Genomic DNA, 21,830 nt, shown 5'->3' with positions numbered 1-21,830 from the left:
AAGTGGGGAGAAAGTATCAAAATATCATGGAGCACATGAGAAGGTGGGGTTTATTAGCCACAAACTGCAATGCTGGGCAGGTTTCAAGGGTTGGGAGATTCTGAGGCATTTTGGTTACATAGGAACTTGGTTGACCATTTCAACATTATGTGGCAGAACATCCTATAATATCATGGTAGAGGGTAGAGTAGAGGGTGTGGAACATGTTCAACTCCAGAAAATGAGTCAAAACCTGATCAAATCCAGGTTTTGCAGAACACAGAAATGAACTTAATTTTGACCTTGTAACAAGATGGCTTTTAATCTTATAATGGAGTCAGGCTGGTCCATCACTTATGTATATACCAGGGTGGCCTTGAACTCACAAAGACTTGTCTGCCTGTCTCATGAATTCTGGGGTCAAGGGACTAAACCACTATGCTGGGTTCAAACATTTTATGTTCTCGAAGAGTTCAGCCTATTCTAAAACTTCAAGGAAGAGGGGTCACATAGCCTCTGCTCTTTTCCTTCTGGCTATTGTTTGTTGCTGTGTCAATGTTATATTTAAAGGCTGGTCCTGTCCTGGTTCCTGGGGTGCTGTTGCTGCTCCTGGCTGGGGACCAACCTGGTAATGCTCCCTGGGTTCCTGGGTCCTCTTGGGTCCATAGCTCCTTCCTAGCCATCATACCCAGTCCATGTTCATTCCCCGTGGTATGGGTGGTTGGGTTAGGATGCCCTGGCTCTATGCTTTGTCAGCTGATGCTCACTGCCCTATCCTAGTTCTACAGAACCCAAATTCTTCCTCTTCTAGTCACTTCACTCTTGCCTCTTCTTTGTGTGGATCTTGGCCAGGGCTGCCACTACATCCCCTGGGTCTCTTTAGCATCATCTCTAGGGGAGCAGCCTCTTTTTTTTTTTTCTTTCCTGGAAGGAAGACCAGCCTCTCTCCTGAGGTCATCAGCCTGGTGAGGTCAAGGAATTATCCAGATGGAATCAATAGTTAGACACTCTTTCCCCAGAAAGATGAGGGAGCTCTGTGCACATGTTTGCAGAGTTAAGAAGTAGTTACAATACAGAGGACTAGCTTCTTCAGGTTAAAGAAACATTCCAATAGCCAGGGGTAGTGGTGCATGCCCATCATCCCAGTAGCCAGGGGTGGTGGTGTGTCCCTGTCACCCAGTAGTTAGGGGGTGGTGGTGTATCCCTGTCACCCAGTAGCCAGGGGTGGTGGTGTGTCCTTGTCACCCAGTAGCCAGGGGTGGTGGTGTGTCCCTGTCACCCAGTAGCCAGGGGTGGTGGTGTGTCCCTGTCACCCAGTAGTTAGGGGGTGGTGGTGTATCCCTGTCACCCAGTAGCCAGAGATGGGGGTGCATGCTTGACATCCCAGGAGCCAGGGGTGGTGGTGGGTGCCCATCATCCCAGCATATGGACTGCAGAGGCAGGAAACTGTTGAGAGTTTGACATCAGGCTAGACTACATAGTAATTTCCAGATGAGATCATCCTGGATTACAGACTGAGGCCCTGTCTCATCCCTCAACTGACCACCACCCTCGCCACCACGGCTACTACTGAAACATCACAGTCAATCATGGCACTTTACTAGTCTTCATCTTGATAAGGACTCAAGGACCACAGGAACCTTTCCCAAAGCCACACTGTGTGCGTCTCACCTGTTTCTATCTTGTTCATCCCTTGTGGATGGTGCTAAGCCTGGATGCCCAGCTGTGGGCTAGCATCGAACCTCTGTGGCCCTTCCCAGGATCAACTCCTCTGTTCTTTGTGGCTCCACAGGTGAAATCGCAGGAGCTGGGGCAGCCAGCATCATGTCTGCTTTGACTGACAAGGCCATAGTGAAGAAAGAACTGCTGTGCCACGTGGCCGGGAAGGACAAGTACCAGGTCAATAACAAACATGACGAGGAATACACCCCACTGCCTCTGAACAAGATCATCCAGCGGGCTGAGAGACTGGTGGGGCAGGAGGTGCTCTATAGGCTGACCAGCGAGAACTGTGAGCACTTTGTGAATGAACTACGCTATGGAGTTCCTCGGAGTGATCAGGTGTGTCACAGTCCCTGTACCTGACCTTAGGTGTCAGATCATTTTCCCAACTGCCAGTGGCTGGACCTGAGTGTGGCTGGAGACAGAATTACAAACAAGATGATGATAGCCTAATATATGTTTCCTGTCTCTAAGAGTGACACAGTCAGAGGTGGGTGGGGGTGAGGGTGGGGGGAGACAGGAAGGTGAGACAGCACGTCAGACTCCCTTCTTTTTCAGTGCTAGGGATTGAACCCAGGACAGGTCATGATCATTCCATCCCTGTGATGATGCTCCAGACCCTTGGAGGAAAGCTCTGTGAGCCCCACTTTGCAGATGAGGAATCACAAGCTTCTAGAACTCAAGCCTTCTGGCTATGGCCATTCATTTCAGCCAACTCATCCTTTTGGGCCTTCAGACCTGTGCCATGTTTTTTCTGGAAGTCAGATGTAGCTGTGTTGGTGAGAGGCAGAGAAGTGGTTTGATGTGCAGGTTCATCTAGCCAACCTCCCTTAGCAGGCTACAGATAGCACTGTCCTCAGCCTAGAGGTGGTCCTGCCGTTTTCCCACTTTCTTTTCTGAGACAGGGTCTCTGGCTAGCTCAGGCTGGTCTTCTTGCTTTAGTTTGCTCAGTGCCGGGAACCCAGGCAAGTGCTACCACATTCAGTGTTGCATGGGTGAGAGGTTAAGATGTGTGGTTATTCACATCTGTGTTTTGAAATCCTTTCTCTTTCTCCTTGACTAATGTGGTGATGGACAACAGGGACTCCCTTCTTTTTCATTGCTAGGGATTAAACCCAGGGTCTTGCCTATCATAGCTCTACCACTGAGCTAACCACTCTGCTTCCAGCCCTTTGGGCCCTGTCTTTACCAACTACGTGATCTTTGAAGATGTATTTAGTCAGGCCCCCCCTCCACTTGGTATAGTAACTATGAGAACTGATTTTGGAGGATTTCATATGAACTAGAGAGGAGTATTCTTATTTATTTATTTATTTATTTATTTATTTATTTATTTATTTATTTATACATCTCGTTCACTGCCCTCCTTACCCCCCCCCCCCCCCCACAGAGTCCCTTCCCCACACCCCTCCCCCTCTTTTCGGAGAGGGTAGGACCCTCTCTGGATATCCCTTCACCCTGGCGCACCAAGTCTCTGCAGGGTTGGGCACTTGAGAGGAGGACCCTTAGGAGCCTCACAGGGCTGACTCGGAGCATGAAGCAGCTGATGGATTACAGCAGCAGAGACAGTCTTCCAAAGCTCGCTCTTCTTCCTTGGTTCACCCAGGCAGAGGCTGCTGGCCTCTCTGGGCCACTGTGACTTAGATGGGGAGACATTTGCTGACCGGGACAGTCTCACCTTCCTCTGACACTGCTTGCACTGACTGCTGCTTGGTGGCTTGGTCACTCTTCCCTACAGTGAGACATTAGGTATTTTCTAGTGGGCAGCATCTGGTTTCTGTCCTCCATTAGTTGAATACTGCTCATCGGCTATGACAAGGATATATCCTTGTCAAGGGCAATGGACATAGAGGAGCAGCAAGCACGTTTCTAACTAAGCAGGCGAGGAAGGCAGTGTTGCTAGTGTTTGCTGAGCGATCCTGAGGGTGTGAGCCACAGTCTAGCTTTAGTGACATAGAACAGCCACTCTGAGGAAGGAAGCAGACAGGGATCTGAGACGAATGTCATTAGTTCCTGGTTCCTGGGTGACTGCAGTAACGGTGGTGGCATACTTTTAATCCTAGTACTCCAGAGACAGAGGCAGAGTTCAAGCTGGTCTACAGGGAGAGTTCTAGGATAGCCAGGGCTTCACAGAGAAACCTTGTCTTGAAAAAAACAAACAAAACAAAACAAACAAAAGGTAGAAAATGAGTACTCAGAAAGTCTGTCTATTTGCACAAGTCTCAAGGCTCTGGACTCAATGACCAGCAACCCTACAATAGTTACATTAGCTGCTTTTCTTACCACTGTGATCAAACACCCAGCAAGCAAGTTAAGAAGGGAAGTTTGTTTTGGCTGACGACTGGCGGCAACCATTCCTCACAGTGGGAGGTGTGGTGGTGGGAGGTACTTGCCGGGTAGTGCAGGTCAGGAAGTGGAGGAAGGGCAATGCTGGTGCACAGCCTCTTTTCTCCAGGACTCAGCTAATGCAGTGGTGCTGTTCACATCCAGGGCAGTCTCCTCATGTTGATCGTCCCTGGACAGCCCTCACAGCCACACCCAGAGGTGTGCCTCATGAGTGCTTTAGGCATTTCTTCATCTGAAATCAATCATAATAAGAGTTCACTAAGAAATGTTGCCTTTAAAAAGATCTTTTATGTGTGATATATTATCTATATATAGCAAGAATGCAACAATAAACAGTATTATAATTCCTGCTATGTGGCCATCTGTTAGTGGCCTCTGAGCTCCTTAATCACTAGAGGGAATTTAGTTAGGCATGTTTACAGGGATAGAAATTACAGGAACAAAGAGATTTTTGGCAAAAAATAAGGCTCAAACATTTGGCAGGCAACAGTAAAAACAAAAACAAAAAAACAAAAAACAAAAAAACTCACAGGCTATGTAAATAACAATAACTTTGGTCTGTGAAAGCATTCAGAAACAGGACCTGCAGTGTGATGTTGGTCTACTGTGATGCCCTTCCCTTCAGGCAGTTTTGAACAAGTGTTAATTTTCCCTGATAAGAGTAGAGACTTCTAACCAGCAGGCAGAACTCAGTCTACCTAAATAAAACTTCAATTTATTTGCATAGAACCTGTCACCAAGCTATCATAACATGTTCTTAAGTACATATAAAAAGATGTATGTGTGCATGTATGTATGTATGTATGTATGTATGTATGTATGTATGCATGTATGGTCTGACTGTACCATTTTCTTAGTACCACCAGGACTAACTAGACACTATATTCATGTCCTAACCACTCTCTTTGTGTACTAAGTGTGACCACAAACAGTGGGGTTATTGTTGTGTGCCTCCACAAAGTATCTTTTGTTTAAACCAGCGGTATCAGCATTTGTTTGCACATTGTGGCTTTCAGGAAAGAATGAGGGCCACGTTGTTCCTCCTCCATTATCTGCATTTTACCCCTCCCCATATAGAAGTCAGCAAGGAAAACACTGGATAGAAAAGGTGTGTGTGTGTGTGTGTGTGTGTGTGTGTGTGTGTGTTCCTGTGTGTCTGAGTGTATGTAGAGGCAAAATGTCAACTTCCACTGTCATTCTGCAGGTACTGTCCCCATTTTTTGAAATGAATCAAACAAACAAAACCATTTCTTGATGACTTGGAATTTGTCAACTAGGCTGAGCTGACTGACGAGCAGTCCCAGGTTTTTCTCATCTCCCTGCACTTGGGTTACAAATGCATGCCCCCATACTTGGCTTTTTACAGGTTCGGGGGATGGAACTCAGGTTTTTGTTTTACAAGTCAAGCACTAACTCACTGTTCCATCTCCCCAGGTAACCAACCCCATAACACCATGGCTTGAGGCCAGCCAGCAGTCAGACCTCTCTGGTTGATAGTACCATTCACACTTCCATCCAAACTAGGTTAACAGTGAGGGAAGGCAGGGGATATAGAAGATAGGCACTAGGTAAGGAGCCAATGAATAGGGTGAGGGCAAGGGGTTCATTAATGTTGTGAGATGACCCCAGTGGGCTGTTTTCAGTACCCAGAGTCTGTTTCTACTTGGCATGGTCAGGTACCCCAGAAAAGTCTTCCAGGCTTGAGTGGAGGGTGACATTCTGGGAGCAGCAGAGGGGTCTTGGAGGTTCACATTTAGCATGCTCATAGTCACTCAGTGCCCTGTTGGGGTTACGATATAATCTGGAATGCATGTCTAGACTTGCAGATCCCTAGAGCTTCTGTTTTATCCTGTCCAGAGAACAGTCACGCCTGCCTCTGCTGGGGTGAGGGAGGAGGTCCAGGAAACTGGAGGAAGTGTTCTCTCTTCCTTTTCACTCCCAGAGGAAACTGGGTGTGTCCATCTGACCCTTTTAGGAGTTTCTTTCTTTAACACAGGCTACTTCTCAGCTTCTTTGTCCTCAGCCATAAGAGCTAAACTCACAACAAAAACGAAATGCCTCTAATTAAAAAGAAAGATCTCTGTGGTGCCGGGTAGTGAACTGTCTTCTCCATGGTAGGCCGTTGCTCAACCATAGCTGTCTCCCAGCCCAAACAAATGCTGTCTTTTATTTCAGTTAGGTTTTAGGAGGGAGTGGAATTTGACAAATGTTTAGCTTTTCCCTACACCCCCTCTTTTGCAATGCTTTTTGTCCTACTCCATAGCAGCTCAAGTCAGATAGTCTCACATCTGCATTATGTAACTACCGTTACTAGTGGAATTTACTTAAGAATAGACAGATGGAAACAGGTGCAGAGACTCACAGCTAGACTTTAGGCAGAACCTGGGGAATCTTGTGGAGGAGGGGAGGAAGGATTGTGGGAGCCAGAGGGGTCAAGGACACCACATGAAAACTCACAGAATTAACTAACCTGGGTCCATAGGGGAACACAGAGACTGAACCACAACCAGGGAGCCTGCCTGCGACTGACCAGGGCCCTCTGCACATGTTACAGTTGTATAGCTTGGTCTTCATATGGGGCTCCGAACAGTGGGAGCAGGAGCTGCCTCATTTAGCCTCGATAGGAGAGGATGTGCCTAGTCTTAACTGCAACTTGATATGCTAGGGCTGGTTGATATCTAGAGAAGTGGGGAAGGATGGGGAGAAGATCTAGGAGGAGGGGAGAGAGGGGAATGGGGGTTGGGAGGTAAAATAAATAAATAAATAAATAAATAAATAAATAAAATAAGAAAGAATAGAGAGGTTCAGTGGCTCACATTCTCGGAATCCCAATGCATTGTGGGTAAAGGCAGGACCAGGAGTTTAAGGCCATCTTTGGTGCTGGTTAGTTTTATATCAACTTGACACAAGTTAGAGTAATTTTGGAATGAGAGAACCTCAACTGAGAAAATGTCCCCACCAGATTGGCCTGTGAGCAAGCCTATGGTGCGTTTTCTTGATTGATAATTGGTACGGGAAGGCCCGTTTCACTGTAGGCATTAACATTCCTGGGCTGGTGGCCCCAGGTGTTAAGAAAGCAGGAGGAGCAAGCCATGAGAAGCAAGCCTGCAAGTGTAAGCAATGTTCCTCCATGGCCTCCGCACAGGCTTCTGCCCTGCTTTCCCTCAGTGATGGAGCATTACCTGCAAGTGTAAGATAGAACAAACCCTTTCTTCTACAAGTTGCTTTTGGTCACGGTGTTTTATCACAGCAATAGAAACTGTAACTAAGACCAAGTGTGAGACCAGCCTGGGCTACATGCAACCTTTTCTTTAAAAAAATAAAAATAAAAAGAGACCTGTGGAATAGAGGCAACTATGTCTTGACTCTGGTCTCTTGGTGAACACTGGAGTCCATACAAAGAGAGAGATGGGTGTGGTGTCATGCCTGGCACTCAGGAGGCCAAGGCAGGAGGTCTTGAGTTCAGGGTGCTACAGAGCAAGATCCTGACTCCAAAAGAGAAAAACAAGCATACAGCAAAACAAACAAACAAACAAACAAACACAAACCCCAGCCCTTTAAAGGGCTGAGCACCTCCAAGCCTGGCAGGCCGGACACTGGACACATGGCATGAGGTGAGGTCCTTGCTCTCATGGAGGTCAGATTTTTTTTTTTTTTTTTTTTTTTGAGTTCTCAATTGCAATCCCTTCCTGACCTTGCACTTGCCCACTGGCTGTCCATCTTCCCATTCTGCTGTCATCCCTCTCTTCTTTCCATAGATGCCTTACAAAGATTTGTATGCTTTAAATAGTCCAGAGCCGCATTCAGGTTACTATTTTGAGTCTGTGTCAATTCCAGGCCAGCTGGTTCCGTCCATTCATTTCCTTGCCCAGCCCTCTCCTTCCCACTGCTCCTGCCAGTATTTGTTGACTCTTCAGTTTGGCCACTGGAAGCGAAGAGGGCATGTGAAGTGACATGAGCAGAGTGACCCTGGTCAATGAAAAGCCTGTTCCTACACTCGTTACACAGAGCTTGACTCACCCTCTTCTCTGTTGCAGGTCAGAGATGCGGTCAAGGTGGTAGGCATCGCTGGAGTGGGCTTGGCGGCCTTGGGCCTCATTGGAGTCATGCTCTCCAGAAACAAGAAACAGAAGCAATGAGCTGAATGACTGCCCAGTTTTGGGGCTCTTCTTTTGCTAGAGGGTTTGGAGTTTGATTTATAGATTCTATTGCTTTATAATTAGGTTTATTTTCACAACATACAATAAACCACAAGAAAGGAATTTTTGTGAGGATACTGCAGTAGCTACCTGGTGTGAAATCTCTGGAGGGAAGCTCGGGGCTCTGTTCTGGGTAACACTCTTTCCTGGCTGGTCTTTCTGTTTGCTGTGATACCCTTTGTATTGCAGAAAACAGAGTCCAGCACTGTTATCTCAAGTGAAGCGCATTACTGCGTGTCAGATACTATGGTATTGCCAAAGGAGACAGCCTGGGTACACAGAAATGGAAACATCAGATAACCAGGGATCTTGGCCTAGAACTTGATTCAATGTGGCACTTTGAGACTCAGGCACTGGAGTTTATGGATATTCAGTGGTGTGAGAAGGACAAATCCTGGAGTGTTGGGGCTTTAGCTCAGTGATAGAATGCTTTCCTGGAGTGCATGCAGTTTTAGGTTCAACCCCTAGTGTCATCCGTTTCCACAGAGAAATCCAGGATATACTTGGGTGGTCTTCCTAAAGCCTTCCGATTTCCTTCTGCATTACAGGTCTGTTCTAGTTAGGTTTCTATGGCTATGATAGAGACTTGAAACCCTTTGGGGGAGAAAATGGTTTATCGGCTTACATATCCCTGGTCACAGTCCATTGAGAGAAGCTCAAAGGAATTCAAGGCAGGAACTGAAGCAGAAACCATGACGGGTGCTGCTTATTGGCTTGCTCGCCATGACATACATCTTGTCTGTTGGAGCCCTGGTCAGGATTGAAACGTTGCTCTGTAAAAGCTTTCTCCCGACTTATGCGCATCTTGCACAGAATACACATGTGCTCGCTGAGTTCCAGCACTGAGAGAATAGTTTTCTTTGGCTCAGGTTCCTTAGGGTTTCACGTCAGCGCTCAAGGTCCCCAAACCCAAAGGACCGACCCAAGTTCAAAGGGCAGGTGTCCCGATGCTCACCCTCCCCAGTGTGGCACAAGGTGAAGGGGACACACAATATTCATAATATTTAGATAATATTAATTTATTACCTAAACTAATAGTGAGTGGGGCAAGAGAAAGAAGGAGAAAAAAACAAATACAAGAGAACTAAATGAAACTTCACTGTCAAATGAGGAAAAGCAATCTGGGCCGGGGAAAGGGCTCAGAAAGTGGGGGTGTTTGCTGCCAATTCTGTGGACCCGAGTTTAGTCCATGGGATGCACACAGTGGAAGGAGCAAGCCAACTCCCAAAAGTTGTCCCTTGACCTCCACTATGTACCATAGCATTGGTGCACATATGTCTGCATGCAATCCCAGCACTCGGGAGGCAGAGGCAGGCGGACTTCTGAGTTTGTGGCCAGCCTGGTCTACAAAGTGAGTTCCAGGACAGCCAAGGCTACACAAGAGAAACCCTGTCTTGAAAAACCAACCAACCAACCAACCAACCAACCAACCAACCAACCAAACAAACAAACAACCAAACAACCAAACAAACAAAAAACTGGAAGAAAATACAGAGTTTAAGGAAAAAATAATTTACTGCACAGAGAATTGTGTGTAGTATATAATTGAACAAAATGATTATTACACAAAGATAATAAAACAATCTTGATTAAAGTTTCAACTCAATTAAAGTATATACTAATTCTAAATTCATTTGCAATTAATAGTCTCAAAGTAGATCATGAATTCTTGGCCAGTAAATTGACAATTTACCATTGTAGTCAGAGATCAAAATGTTATGGGGTCTGCTTAAATCCAACGCGACTCAAACACCAGGTCAATGCAAATGACAAAAATGTGTTGTGATCAAGCTGCTACTGATTGATCAGGGCTGCAGAACAGACTTGGGAGCTGAACTGTGACCTGAAGCCAGAGTGCTACAGCTCACCAACATCTGGGCCAAGTTACAGTTACATTTTTTCACCAATCAGGATTTAGGGTCAGGGGATTTCCTTAGGAACTTGTCTTTGTGGCACACTTATCCTGTTCCCATTGGTTGGGTTATTCAACTATGGCAGGACCATTAACCTAACATTCATGTCTGAACTTGTCAACCAGGATGTCAGTTACCTATGTATATCTCTCTCTGCCAAACAGGATGACAGGTACCCAAGGAGGTCTTGGGAACTTAAATTTTATTTGACTCCTATTCAAAATGAAAGTTTTACTTAAAATGGCTTCATTTTGGTTCCTTCTTAGAAAAATAAATATTTTTTGAGGCTGGAAAGATGGCTTAGTGGTTATGAGCACTGGCTGCTTTTCCAGGGAGCCTGAGTTTTGTTTCCTGACACATGTGGTTCTTCACAACCATCTGTAACTTCAGCTCCAGAGGATCCAGCATCCTTTTCTACCCTCCACCGGCACAGTACACACAGACATACGTGCAGGCAAAGCACCCACACACAAATAAAAACTAAAAAAAAGTATAACTTCTAGGACCTGGTAAAGCAACATAAAGATGTAGATAAGTTTAAAAAGTTGTCAAGAAACAGTTTCAATAGACATGCAGTATAAGTGTGAGACACAAAGTCTAATGACATACATGACACATTTATAAAAAATTGATGATATACTAGTACAGTGGTTTGAACAAGAATGGCCTCCATAGGCTCAGACAGGGTTTCTCTGTGTACCCTTGGCTGTCCTGGAACTTGCTCTGTAGGCCAGGCTAGCTTTGAACTCACAGAGATCTGCCTGTTTCTGCCTCCTGAGTGCTAGGATTAAAGGCCTGCACTACTTCCACCTGGCTCTTACATTTTAATGCCTGGTTATCAGAGAGTAGCACTACGTGAGAGGGATTGGCAGGTGTGGCCTTGTTGGAGGAAGTGTGTCACTGGGGGTGGGCTTTAAAGGTTCAAAGGCTCAACCAAGTCCAGTGTTGCTCTCTTCCTGCTGCCTATGGATCAAGATGTAGAACTCTCAGCTATCTCTCCAGCACTATGTCTGCCTGTATGCTGCCATGCTTTGGGCATGATAACAATGGACTAAACCTTCAAATGTAAGCCAGCCCCAATTAAATGCTTTCCTGTATAAGAGTTGCTGTAGTCATGGTGTCTCTTCACAGGAATAGAACACCCGGTGTCTTGGTGTTACAAATGGCTGGCAGGGGTGAGCTGGGGTGGGGGTGGCTCTTTTGTTCTTTCATGATAGAAATCACCGAGAGGCAAGATCCAACTCTTAATGTTGGGGATCCTTAGATTCAGAAGGTGAAGTTCCAAGCCCAGAGGCAGATAGTTCTAATCTATGAGAATCAGAAGCTTAGGATTGCAAGCTTTCAGAGCCAGAGACTTGCTGTTCTCAGTAGAGGGTCACTGCTATGGGCTCAGTGGGCCACAGCCAGCTGTGTTGCAGCTTCTGAGTGTCAGGACTTATGGCTTGTTTGTCTCTGGTTCCACCAGACTTTCTAGCAATTAGGAAAGATCTCATAGGCTCAGCTTCCATAAATCAAAATCACTCCTCTTTCACAATAGCTTCAGCTTCTCTGATGTCCCTTGCCCTTTCAACACTTCTACCATCTGGATCTGCCTTTTTTTTTTTTAGACAGAGTCTCACTATATAATCCTGGCTGGCTTTGAACTTACAGAGATCTGCTCTCCTCTGCCTCCCGAATGCTGGGATTAAAGGTGTGCACCTCCCTGACCAGCTGTCTCTGGCATTTTGAAGTTTCTGTCTTCACTGGAACTCTTCAAACTCTTCTGCGCCCCGGCATCAGATCTCAGAACCTTAGGTGTCAGGGCCCTAAGGTCAGCTGCCTGGTGTATTTCTCTAGCCACAGATATAAGAGACCTCTCTCTATTTCTGTGACTCCACAGGGTTCTTCAGCTGCCTTCACACAGTGGTGGCTGTTGATGTCACTGGAAGCCCCAGCATTCTGCTTGTTTTTGTAGCCAGCCCAGCTTTCATTCCTATCCTGGAGACTTATGGAAGAAAGAAAGGCCTCCCAACTATCCTGAAAAAAACAAAACAAAACAAAACAAAACAGGAAAACAAGCTATTTTTGTAGCCAGAAAAGGGGCAAGGCATATTTGTGGATGCTTCAAAATTCCCATCCATCACTTAATGGTACCTAGTTCCAATCACTGGCCCTGTATAAGGACCAATCACAAGATTTCTGGGAGTTCTCTGGAACAAGGCCTCATGCAGTGGCAGCTGTACCTCTCATAACTGGAGTGCAGTTACTTCAAGTCATTGTATGCCTTGCTGCCATAGTGTGGTGACTATGAAAGAAAGATGAAATGTCAAAACCTGTAAGTCATATAAAGTACTCAGAAATTGCTGGTTGTTTGTGAGCCTAGAGGCTGCCTGGGGCTCAGAAAAGAGAAAAACAAACCTGGGTATGCCCCGTAGTTAAAACATTCCTGGGAACAGCTTGACCATAAGATAAAGGGGAGTGTGAAGATATAACAGGGCTATCTAAACTGAGTCAACAACTCACAGAACTCTGACACCCTGCACGTACATGTAATTTTTCTGCTGATGTTTGAATAAGCCAATAGTGTGTCGCTATGCTGAATTCCACACCCCTAAGCCCCTTACCCCATAAAAACCCCCTAGCTTTCAAGCCTCGTGGCCGACATCTGTTATCTCCTGTGTGGGATACATGTTGGTCTGGAGCTCCGTAATTAAACGACCTCATGTATTTACATCAAGATGGTCCTTCGTGATTTTTTTGGGTGCACACTGAATCGGGAATTGGGTGGCGGTTTCCCCACTAAGGTCTAACATTTGGAGGTCCCACCGAGATCTGCGTGACACCCAGGAACCCCGAAGGACCCCTTGGAGGTACGTTTGTTTGTGTGAGTCTTGTATGTTGTCTGTTGTCTAAGTGTCTAAGTGTGGCACCGCTGAATTTGTGTCTTGGTTTTTCAGTTCTGAGATTGTGGGTTTGAGTCCCACCTTGTGTCTTGGTTACCAGTTCTGGTATTCTGTATTCTGGCAGCTGCCACTGTGGACCGTAAGGACCCTAGTGGCTGTGGGAGGATGACAGTCTATGGCCCCACAGGCTGCGACCTTGGAAGATGTTCCAAGGGTGACCATGGAGGAAGTGCCCAGGGTGAGGGACAGTCAGAAAGGACTGGTTGTCCTCTGGCAGAGTGAGGGAAATCAGGTCCTCTCTGCCAGAACAGGAGTGGATGTGGAATCCCACCCCATCAGGAAAGGAGTTGATGTGGAATCCGACCCCCCGTCAGGAAAGAGGTCGATGTGGAATCTGACCTGTCAGGAAGTAGCGTTTGGCTGGTTATATAAGTTCAGGCGCAGACGAGTGTGCTTAGATATACTGATGTGTTTTTTTTTTTTTTGTTTTTTTTTTTTCTGTTGCTATCTTGTTTTTGTTTGTGGTTTTTGTCATGGGACACAGAAATCGTACATTGGAGGTAAATGGAGGTAAAGTGGAATCCCTCCCTGCCTGTCTGTATGTCTGTGTGTCTGTCTGTCTTGTTCACTTGTGTGTCCTCCATTGGACCACCTTCTGATTCTGTTTTGTTTTTGGTTTGTCTGGTTTCAAGTCTGGTTTTGGTCCCAAGGAGTTGACTGATTATCTTGGTTTGGTTTTAGGCCGGTCTCAGGTTCAGGGGACCTTCCCATAGAGAGAGGTTCATTTGGGTTGGTTGTAGTGACAGTGAGCTTCTCTGGAAATTGCGTGTAAGATGCCCTGTATTGGTCTTGCTTGTGTTTGTCATTCCTGTGGTAGAGTGATTCTATGGTGGTTGCCTGAAAATGGTTTCTGTGTGTGTCTTGTGTGTCTCTTTGTGTTCGGACTTGGACTAATGACTGACGACTGTTTTTGAGTTATGCCCTCTGGAATAAGCCTAAGAATCCTGTCAGATCCCTATGCTGACCACTTCCTTTCAGATCCTCAGCTGCCCTACCTCCCAGTCCAACTCCAGGGAGCAGCCAGCAGGTCACAGTGGTCCTGCCCATGGACCTGGAGCCTAGGGTGAAATGAGCTTGGGAAACCCGGAGCAAAAGAGGGTTGGTCCCTGAGAAGTCAGTGGCCCTGGATGTTGTGGCTGCTGAAGAGAAAAGAAGAGGAGGCTGTGGGAGTAGCCGGCCAAGAGTGCGGGGGTTCCCTGGATGCTTCTCATTCCCCTGTTCCCTGCATCCTGTCTCTTGTTAACATAAAAAGTGCTTTCACTTTTGGTCCAGTACAGCCAGCTGTGAGAGCTGCACTCCCTTCTCTGCCTCACGAGTTTTCTCTTCTCAGGCTGCCCTGCCCTGAGCTGCTGGCAGTGAGTCTGTTCCAAGCTCCAGTGAGGGAGGCATCCGCCCACTTTGGGCTTCTGTCCAAGGTAAGGAGCACCTGCGAGTCTAACTGCCAGGCTCTGATGGGGGTCTGGTCTCTGTGGGACTAGAAAGTGCCCCAACAATCTGACCAAGGTAACAGGAAGTTACAGAAGTTAAGAGATGGACAGGGTAAGTCGGTAAGAAAGTGCAGAGAAGGAGAAACGAAGGAAGGATAGAGGTATGCAAAGAAGAGCTAAGAGCAAAGCTTCAGCAGACTCAGAAAAGATGGATGACAGTGGCAAATAGAGAGGTTAACAGTGAGGAGAAGTAAAAATAGAGATGAAGGAGATTAGAGAGGTCTGAGATGAGAGAGATACTCTGAATGAGAAATATTTAGAAGAGGAACCAGTAAAATGAGGCTGACAAAGACAGAGACCAGAGTCAGAATCAGAGATGTGCAGTGAGAAAGAAAGATAAACCAGGGCAGAGGCGAACTATGAGAGAAGATAAGTGACAGAATATAGATGTGATAATTAGATAACATCCAAAGGAAACAGGAGCAAAGAGAGGTAAATGACAAAGACTAGAACCTAGCAAAGTGGCACATGTTGATAATGCTAGCACTTAGAAATGATCTGTAAGAAATAGGAAGCCAGAAAATTAAAAAGAGATAAGAGAAATGAAATGCTGGCCACAAGAGTCAGGAAAACTAGAAAACTTAGATAGTGCCTGGCAACAAAAGAAAGCTTTTGGCTAAAGATCAATGTGTTTACTGTAAAGAAAAAGGGCACTGGGTGAGAGACTGCCCCAACAAAAAGAAGAGGAGCCCCCTCGTGACTAAACCCTTCACCTGTTCATGGCTAAAAGTTAAGAAAAGAGATAACAAAAGGGGTGCTAATACAGAAGCTGAGTCCTTAGAAGAGGCCAGTGGCCTACCTACCTGTCAAAGAAGCTAGAAAAGAGACTGTGTTTCATATTCCCCTACCGACCAGTGCAAAACAAGTTAGAAAAGTTCCAGGGCACTGCGGGGCTTTTGCAGATTGTGGATTCCAGATTTTGCTGAATTAAAGAGATAAACAGCCCTTTGTATAGAGAAATAAAGAACAGGCCTTGGATGCTAGTAAGACTGCCCTAATGTCGTCCCTAGCTTTGGGACTCCTAGATGTGACTGAGAACAAAGGTATTGCCAAAGAGGTTCTTACTCAGAGATTGGGACCCTGGAAAAGACCTGTGGCATACTTGTAAAAAATTAGATCTGGTGGCTGTAGGATGGCCTGTGTGTCTGCACATAGTGGCTTCTGGTCAAGGACGCAGAAAAATTGACTCTGAGACAAAACTTGGCACATGCCCTAGAAAGTGTGGTTCAGCCCCCCTGACCGATGGCTGACTAATGCTCTTGAAAACATTATCTAACTGTTCCCCTGACTGATGGACACATTATCAGAGCTTTTTTGTTGACTGAACGAGTGACCTTCACTAACCTACTGCTTGAGACTTCACCTACTCATCACTGTGCTGACATTCTGGCAGAAGAAACTGATACTCGAAATGATCTGAAGGATCAGACCAGCCTTGGCCTGAGAGTTGGAGCTGGTACACGGATGGCAGTAGCCTTGCGGTTGAGGTTGAAGGTAAGCAGAAGGCAGGGACAGCATTGCAGTGGTAGACAGAAAGCAAGTGATCTAGGCCAGCAGCCTCCCTGAAGGGATGTCTGCCCAGAAAGCTAAACTTGTGGCTTTGATACAAGCTCTATAAATGGCAAAAGAGAAGTCTACACTGACAGCAGGTATGCTTTTGCCACTGTACGGAGCAATATACAGACAAAGAGGGCTGTTGACATCTGCAGAGAAAGACCTAAGATGCTGAGGCTAAAAGAAATCAGATGGCAGATCTAACCGCCAAACAGGCATCCCAAAGAGTAATGATCCTGACAGTCTGAAGACTATCAAGTTATAGACAAATTAAGACTGGTAAAAGAAAACTTTTACCAGTAGAATAGTATAGAATAGTAGAAACTGAAGGAAGAAAACTAGTCCTCCCATGGGAAGACAGACCTGACATCTACTGGAAAATAGACTTTACTGAGAAAAATATGTGTATGAATACCTTCTGGTTTTTGTGAACGTTCTCAAGATGGATAGAAGCTTTTCCCTGTAAAAATGAGACTGCTCAGATAGTCATCAAGAAGATTATTAAAGAAAAATCTTCCAAGGTTCGGAGTGCCAAAAGCAATAGTGTCAGATAATGGCCCTGCCTTTGTTGCCCAGGTAAGTCAGGGTGTGGCCAAGTATTTAGAGGTCAAATGAAAATTATATTGTGTGTACAGACCTCAGAGCTCAGGACAGATAGAAAGAATAAATAGAACTCTAAAACAGACCTTGACAAAATTAACCATGGAAACTGGCGCAGACTTGGTGCTCCTTCCCCGTGTCCTATTTGGAACTAGAGATACTCCCTCTTGATTCAGTCTTACTCTTTTTGAGATCCTTTATGGGGTTCCCATGCCCATCACTGTCTTAAATGATGTGTTTAAACCTATGTTGTTATAATAATAATCTGAATGCTAGGTTAAAAGGTTTGCAGGTGGTGCAGAAAGAGGTCTGGTCACAACTGGCTACAGCGAATGAGCCAGATACCCCAAAGACACCTCACCAGTTCCAGCCAGAGATCTGATCTACGTGCACCTACATCATGCCCAGACCCCCAAGCCTCGCTAGAAGGGTCTCTGCCTAGTTCTGTTTACTAACCCTTCTTATTCTGTTTTTGTTCCCATGTTAAAGAGACAGTACAGCTTATGGTCCTCCAGCATCAACAATCTATAGTTAAGATAGAAAAAGAGTATGATTTCTATTCTCCACATAGAGATATAGACTTCTGAAATTCTAAGATTAGAATTACTTAGTAGAAGAAGAGGGGAATGAAAGAAAGATGAAATTTCAAGACCTTTAAGTCATATAAAGTACTCAGAAATTGCTGGTTGTTTGTGAGCCTAGAGGCTGCCTGGGGCTCAGAAAAGAGAAAAACAAACCTGGGTATGCCCCGTAGTTAAAACATTCCTGGGAACAGCTTGACCATAAGATAAAGGGGAATGTGAGGACAATAACAGGGCTATCTAAACTGAGTCAACAACTCACAGAACTCTGACACCCTGCACGTACATGTAATTTTTCTGCTGATGTTTGAATAAGCCAATAGTGTGTCACTGCGCCGAATTCCACACCCCTAAGCCCCTTACCCCATAAAAACCCCCTAGCTTTCAAGCCTCGTGGCCGACATCTGTTATCTCCTGTGTGGGATACATGTTGGTCTGGAGCTCCGTAATTAAACGACCTCATGTATTTACATCAAGATGGTCCTTCGTGAATTTTTGGGTGCACACTGAATCGGGAATTGGATGGGGGTTTCCCCACTAAGGTCTAACAACTAGTCACCCAGAGAGGTGTTGCTTGGTTGACCACACACCATCCAGAGTAGCTGGTACAGGGAAGTATCTGGCATTTGCCAATTAAAGGGTAAAACATGCCAGGCTGCCAACAGTCTAGCTTATCTGAAAGAAAAGTACACATGAATGGTGCTTACAATAGCAGCTTATAACTAACAACAACATTCCTAGCAGTATTTGACAGTGTCTCAGATCATAGCTCAATACTTTATAGAATGTTAGGTTATCCTGTGTCTTGGATTGGTAACATGGTTTAGAAGTTAAAGGCACCTGCTACCAAGCCTGTGGACTTGAATTCAGTCCCTGGGACTGTTGCATAACAGTCTCCTTCGAAACTGGAACACTCCATCCCGCAGGGAAGCTTTTTAAGCAGGGAGGTCAACTATTTAAAATAGCTTCAGGAAGTCCCTGAAACTGATCAGGCTCATTAGGTCCCTCTCTCCCAGAGTAGGCAATAAAACTGCCGAGAGTCACTCTCAAACAAGCCAAGGTGCAAAGAGGGTTCTGACAAGCAAAGCTAAAGAGACTGAGATCAGACCAGCTGCCTGGAAGAAGCAGAAACCAGCTGAGCTGCCTGGAAGGGGTTTAGACAAACTGAATCACTTGGAGAGGATATTTTTCAACCTGGTGAACTGCTTTCAGGCTGTGGAGTGAGCTCCAGCTTTCCAGCTTTTGTGAGCTATCACCTATGCTGGGGTGGGCCTTGGTGATGCAGCTGTCACTGGGTCATTTCTGCTCCTCTAAGTAACCTTTCACCCATATTCCTATAATTGGTTCACCAAGTTGGACTTCAGTGGTATCTGTACTTGGGTCTGTTGTGGTCTCCCTATCTGGGATGAGTAGACGTGTGTATAGCATCTCCCCAGGAAAAATTTTGATGCACAGCAGGAACCTATGCAATGAGAGGCGAAAACTGACTCCCAAAAGCTGTCCACTGACTGGCGCTTGTGTGTCAGGGCAACATACCCACAGATTGTCAGAAGCTCTAGAATTGTATGGTAGTGACAGATGGTAGTGACACCTCCCCCAACACACATGGGTTCTGGGGAACAAAACTGCAAGAGCAGTAAGTGCCCCTGACCCCCGAGCCATCTCTCTATTCCCTGTACACAGCATTTTAAAGGGGATTGAATTGGAGTTTCTTTTGGGGATAGCTCCTATGTGGGCCAAAGGTTTTTTTGTTTTTGTTTTGGGAGGATTTTTATGTAGTCCTAGTGGGCATCCAACTCATTATGTGGTTGAGGATGACCTTAACCCTTTCTGAGCCTCCTACATCTACCTCTCAAGCATTGGGGTTATAGGTGGATGCTATTATGCTTTGTTTGGGGGAACTAAGGGATGGCCTCAGGGCTTCAAGCATGCTATAGATCACTCTACCAACTGTGCGACATCCCTGACCCAATTAAGCTTGTTTTCAATCAGATGCACAAGACTACTTTCTATATCCATTTAATTGTTTATTTTTACATCTATTTATGTGTGTGTTTATGTGTGTGTGTGTAACATCTTGGGGTTCCTGTGAAGGTCAGAGGACACTTTTTGAGAATTGGTTTTCTTACTTTGTTAAGTATTTGTCTTGATGCTGGGACAAAATACTTGACAAACGCAACCAGGAATACAGTATACGGCTGCTGACGATTTGGCAACAGGAGCAGGAGGAGACTTGTCCTATTCTGTCCACAGTGAGAAACTAGAGTGAGAGATCTCCCTGCTTTAGCTCATTTTCTTATTCTTATTCAGTCTGGGACCTTGTCCATGGAATGGTGTCTGCTACATTTAGGGTTGGTTTTTTTCACTTCAATTAATCTAATCTCGATAATCCCTCACACACAAGCCCAGAGACTTGTTTCCATGGTGATGCTATATTCCATCCATCAAATTCCCCAATCAAGACTCACCACCATATCAACATAACACTGCTATTTATAAAATAAAATGTTTCAATCCAAGTTATTTTTATTTATTTGTTTTTATGGTTGCAGGAACAAACCCAGGGTAAGTACATGCAAGGCCAGTGCTCTACCACTGAGCTACATCCCTGGCCCAGCCTCTCTTTCTTTCATGCCTCAAATGCTTATGTCACCAGAAGGAACCATGAGAGAGGAGACAGAAGCAAACCCGCCTCTCACATGGCCAGACTACTTCCTGCCTCTCAGACCTGCTCACTCAGGGCCTGTAATGGGAAGTGGGAAGACAGCCAGCCCCTGGGACTGCAGAACTGAACTCGACCTCTGCAATCTGAGCGATCACAATCAGAGCTCTTGAGCTTCTGCATGGTCATAATGACAATTGTTGACACTTTTGAGTGAGTCCAGCTTAGCTGCCCTGCAGGTAGCAGTGGAAGTCCATTTCAGAGTGACTTCTGACATATGCAGAGAACCCATAAATAAGTGATCACCAATGGGGCACAGGACTGAGTGTGGCACTATGTTCTGGATGCAGAATGAAGACACAATTCCCATTCATTTTGCAATGCTTTTGGATGCTTTGCAAAAGGTTTGCTCAAGGCAGGATTCTAGTGCTCACATGGTAGCACCATGCAACTTGAAATCCAATCCAGATTGGATTGTGCCCTTTCCCCCAGTTTTACAGGCCCTGGCAGGCAGCCTTCTCAGGATACTGTCTGAAAATCTAATAGGCTGTCCATGGCATGAATAATTCCTCAAATAAACTTTGCATTCCCAACAGTCCATCTCAGTGTGCCCCTTGAGCCTCAAAAAGGAGTCTCATTCAAGTGAATCAGCAAGGACACAGTCCATCCCCCACCCCCTCCTCTTTCCTATCTGCTCTACCAGGGGTGGAAAGATTCTCTAATATTTTAGTCAATCCCCATGGGTAGTCTTCATTTCACTGGGAGAGGTCATTTCTAGGCTCCAATTATGCAGATTATCAAGACCTTAATTTTTCCTAGGAAAATCCATCTCTAGCATTCAGTGTGCTAATTAGAAAAATGTCTGTGACCAGAGGTAAAGATTTGCTTTCTGGTGTCTACCTGTTAGCACAATGGCAGCTGTCTGCCCCTCTCATGCCCCACCCTCACCCCTGTGTGTGTGTGTGTGTAATCTTCCTCTGCAGGCACCTGGGGAATTCTCAGGGGACCATCTAAATTGCTGCACATTTGTGCATCAGGCAGCAGGGGTACATAGTGCCTGAGATGTCCCAAGGAAAGAGGCCAGCTGGGGCTGACCAAAGAACAAAGTAAACAGGGAGGTGAAAATTGTTCTGTGCGTACAGAATTATAAAATTATTTGTTTTAGCTGCTCAATTACATAAATCAAAATCCCTCTCTCTATTCTTTCCTCTTTTGTTGGCGTATGAGCAATTTCCACCATCGAAAGCAACAGTGGTAAACACTGCTTGCTCACCGTTGCACACCACACGTGTATTTTGATTTTGGCACTCCTTTTTTTTTTTTTTTTTTAATCTCATCTAATTGAAGCTCCTTTGCAATTAAAGAAAAGGACTAACTTATTATTTATGTGTATGTTTGTGTGTGCCTGTGACAGAGTTTATATGCATCTCATGTGTGCAGGTGCCTGCTGAGGTTAGAGGTCATCAGATTCCCTGGAATTGGAGTTACAGATGGTTGTGGGTGCTGGGAAACGAATCTAGGTCCTCTGAACGAGTATTGCATGATTTTAACTGTTGTGCCATCTCTTCAGTTCATCCTTTGCAATTAAGAAAGAAACTCACCATTCAGCAATTAGTACTAGGCCAACAAAACAGTATCAGACTTTTCTATGCTCTAAAACGTCACACAGCTAGGATGTGAAATTGTGTCTCTCTGCCCTAGACTGCACGTTGCCTTGAGTTGAACTTTAGTGAATCCTTTATCAGTGTCTTTCATTTCATTTCATGCTGGGCATGTCTGCCGCAGACCCTCTGGGTCCTGTGCCTGCATAAAACGGTTCTCTAGAGTAGATGGGCAAAGATTAGG

General features: G+C 45.5%; 1 protein-coding gene across 1 annotated transcript in view; it reads left to right on the top strand.

The window, feature by feature from the left end:
* LOC110285658 (phospholipase A and acyltransferase 3) overlaps positions 1–8,309 on the top strand; it is a 28,612-nt gene extending 20,303 nt beyond the window's left edge. Inside the window, exons 4-5 of the mRNA XM_021151982.3 lie at positions 1,772–2,040; positions 8,085–8,309. Coding sequence (XP_021007641.1) covers positions 1,772–2,040; positions 8,085–8,186 — 371 coding nt within the window. The 3' untranslated portion in view covers positions 8,187–8,309. The remainder of the gene's footprint in view (positions 1–1,771; positions 2,041–8,084) is intronic.
* Positions 8,310–21,830: the final 13,521 nt, after the last annotated feature.

This window comes from Mus caroli, unplaced genomic scaffold (genome assembly GCF_978045245.1).
Source record: "Mus caroli unplaced genomic scaffold, Mus_caroli_1 scaffold_20, whole genome shotgun sequence".
NCBI classification, from domain to species: domain Eukaryota; kingdom Metazoa; phylum Chordata; class Mammalia; order Rodentia; family Muridae; genus Mus; species Mus caroli.
Note: the sequence above shows the minus strand (reverse complement) of the source record. Positions and strands in the feature narration are given on the sequence as shown.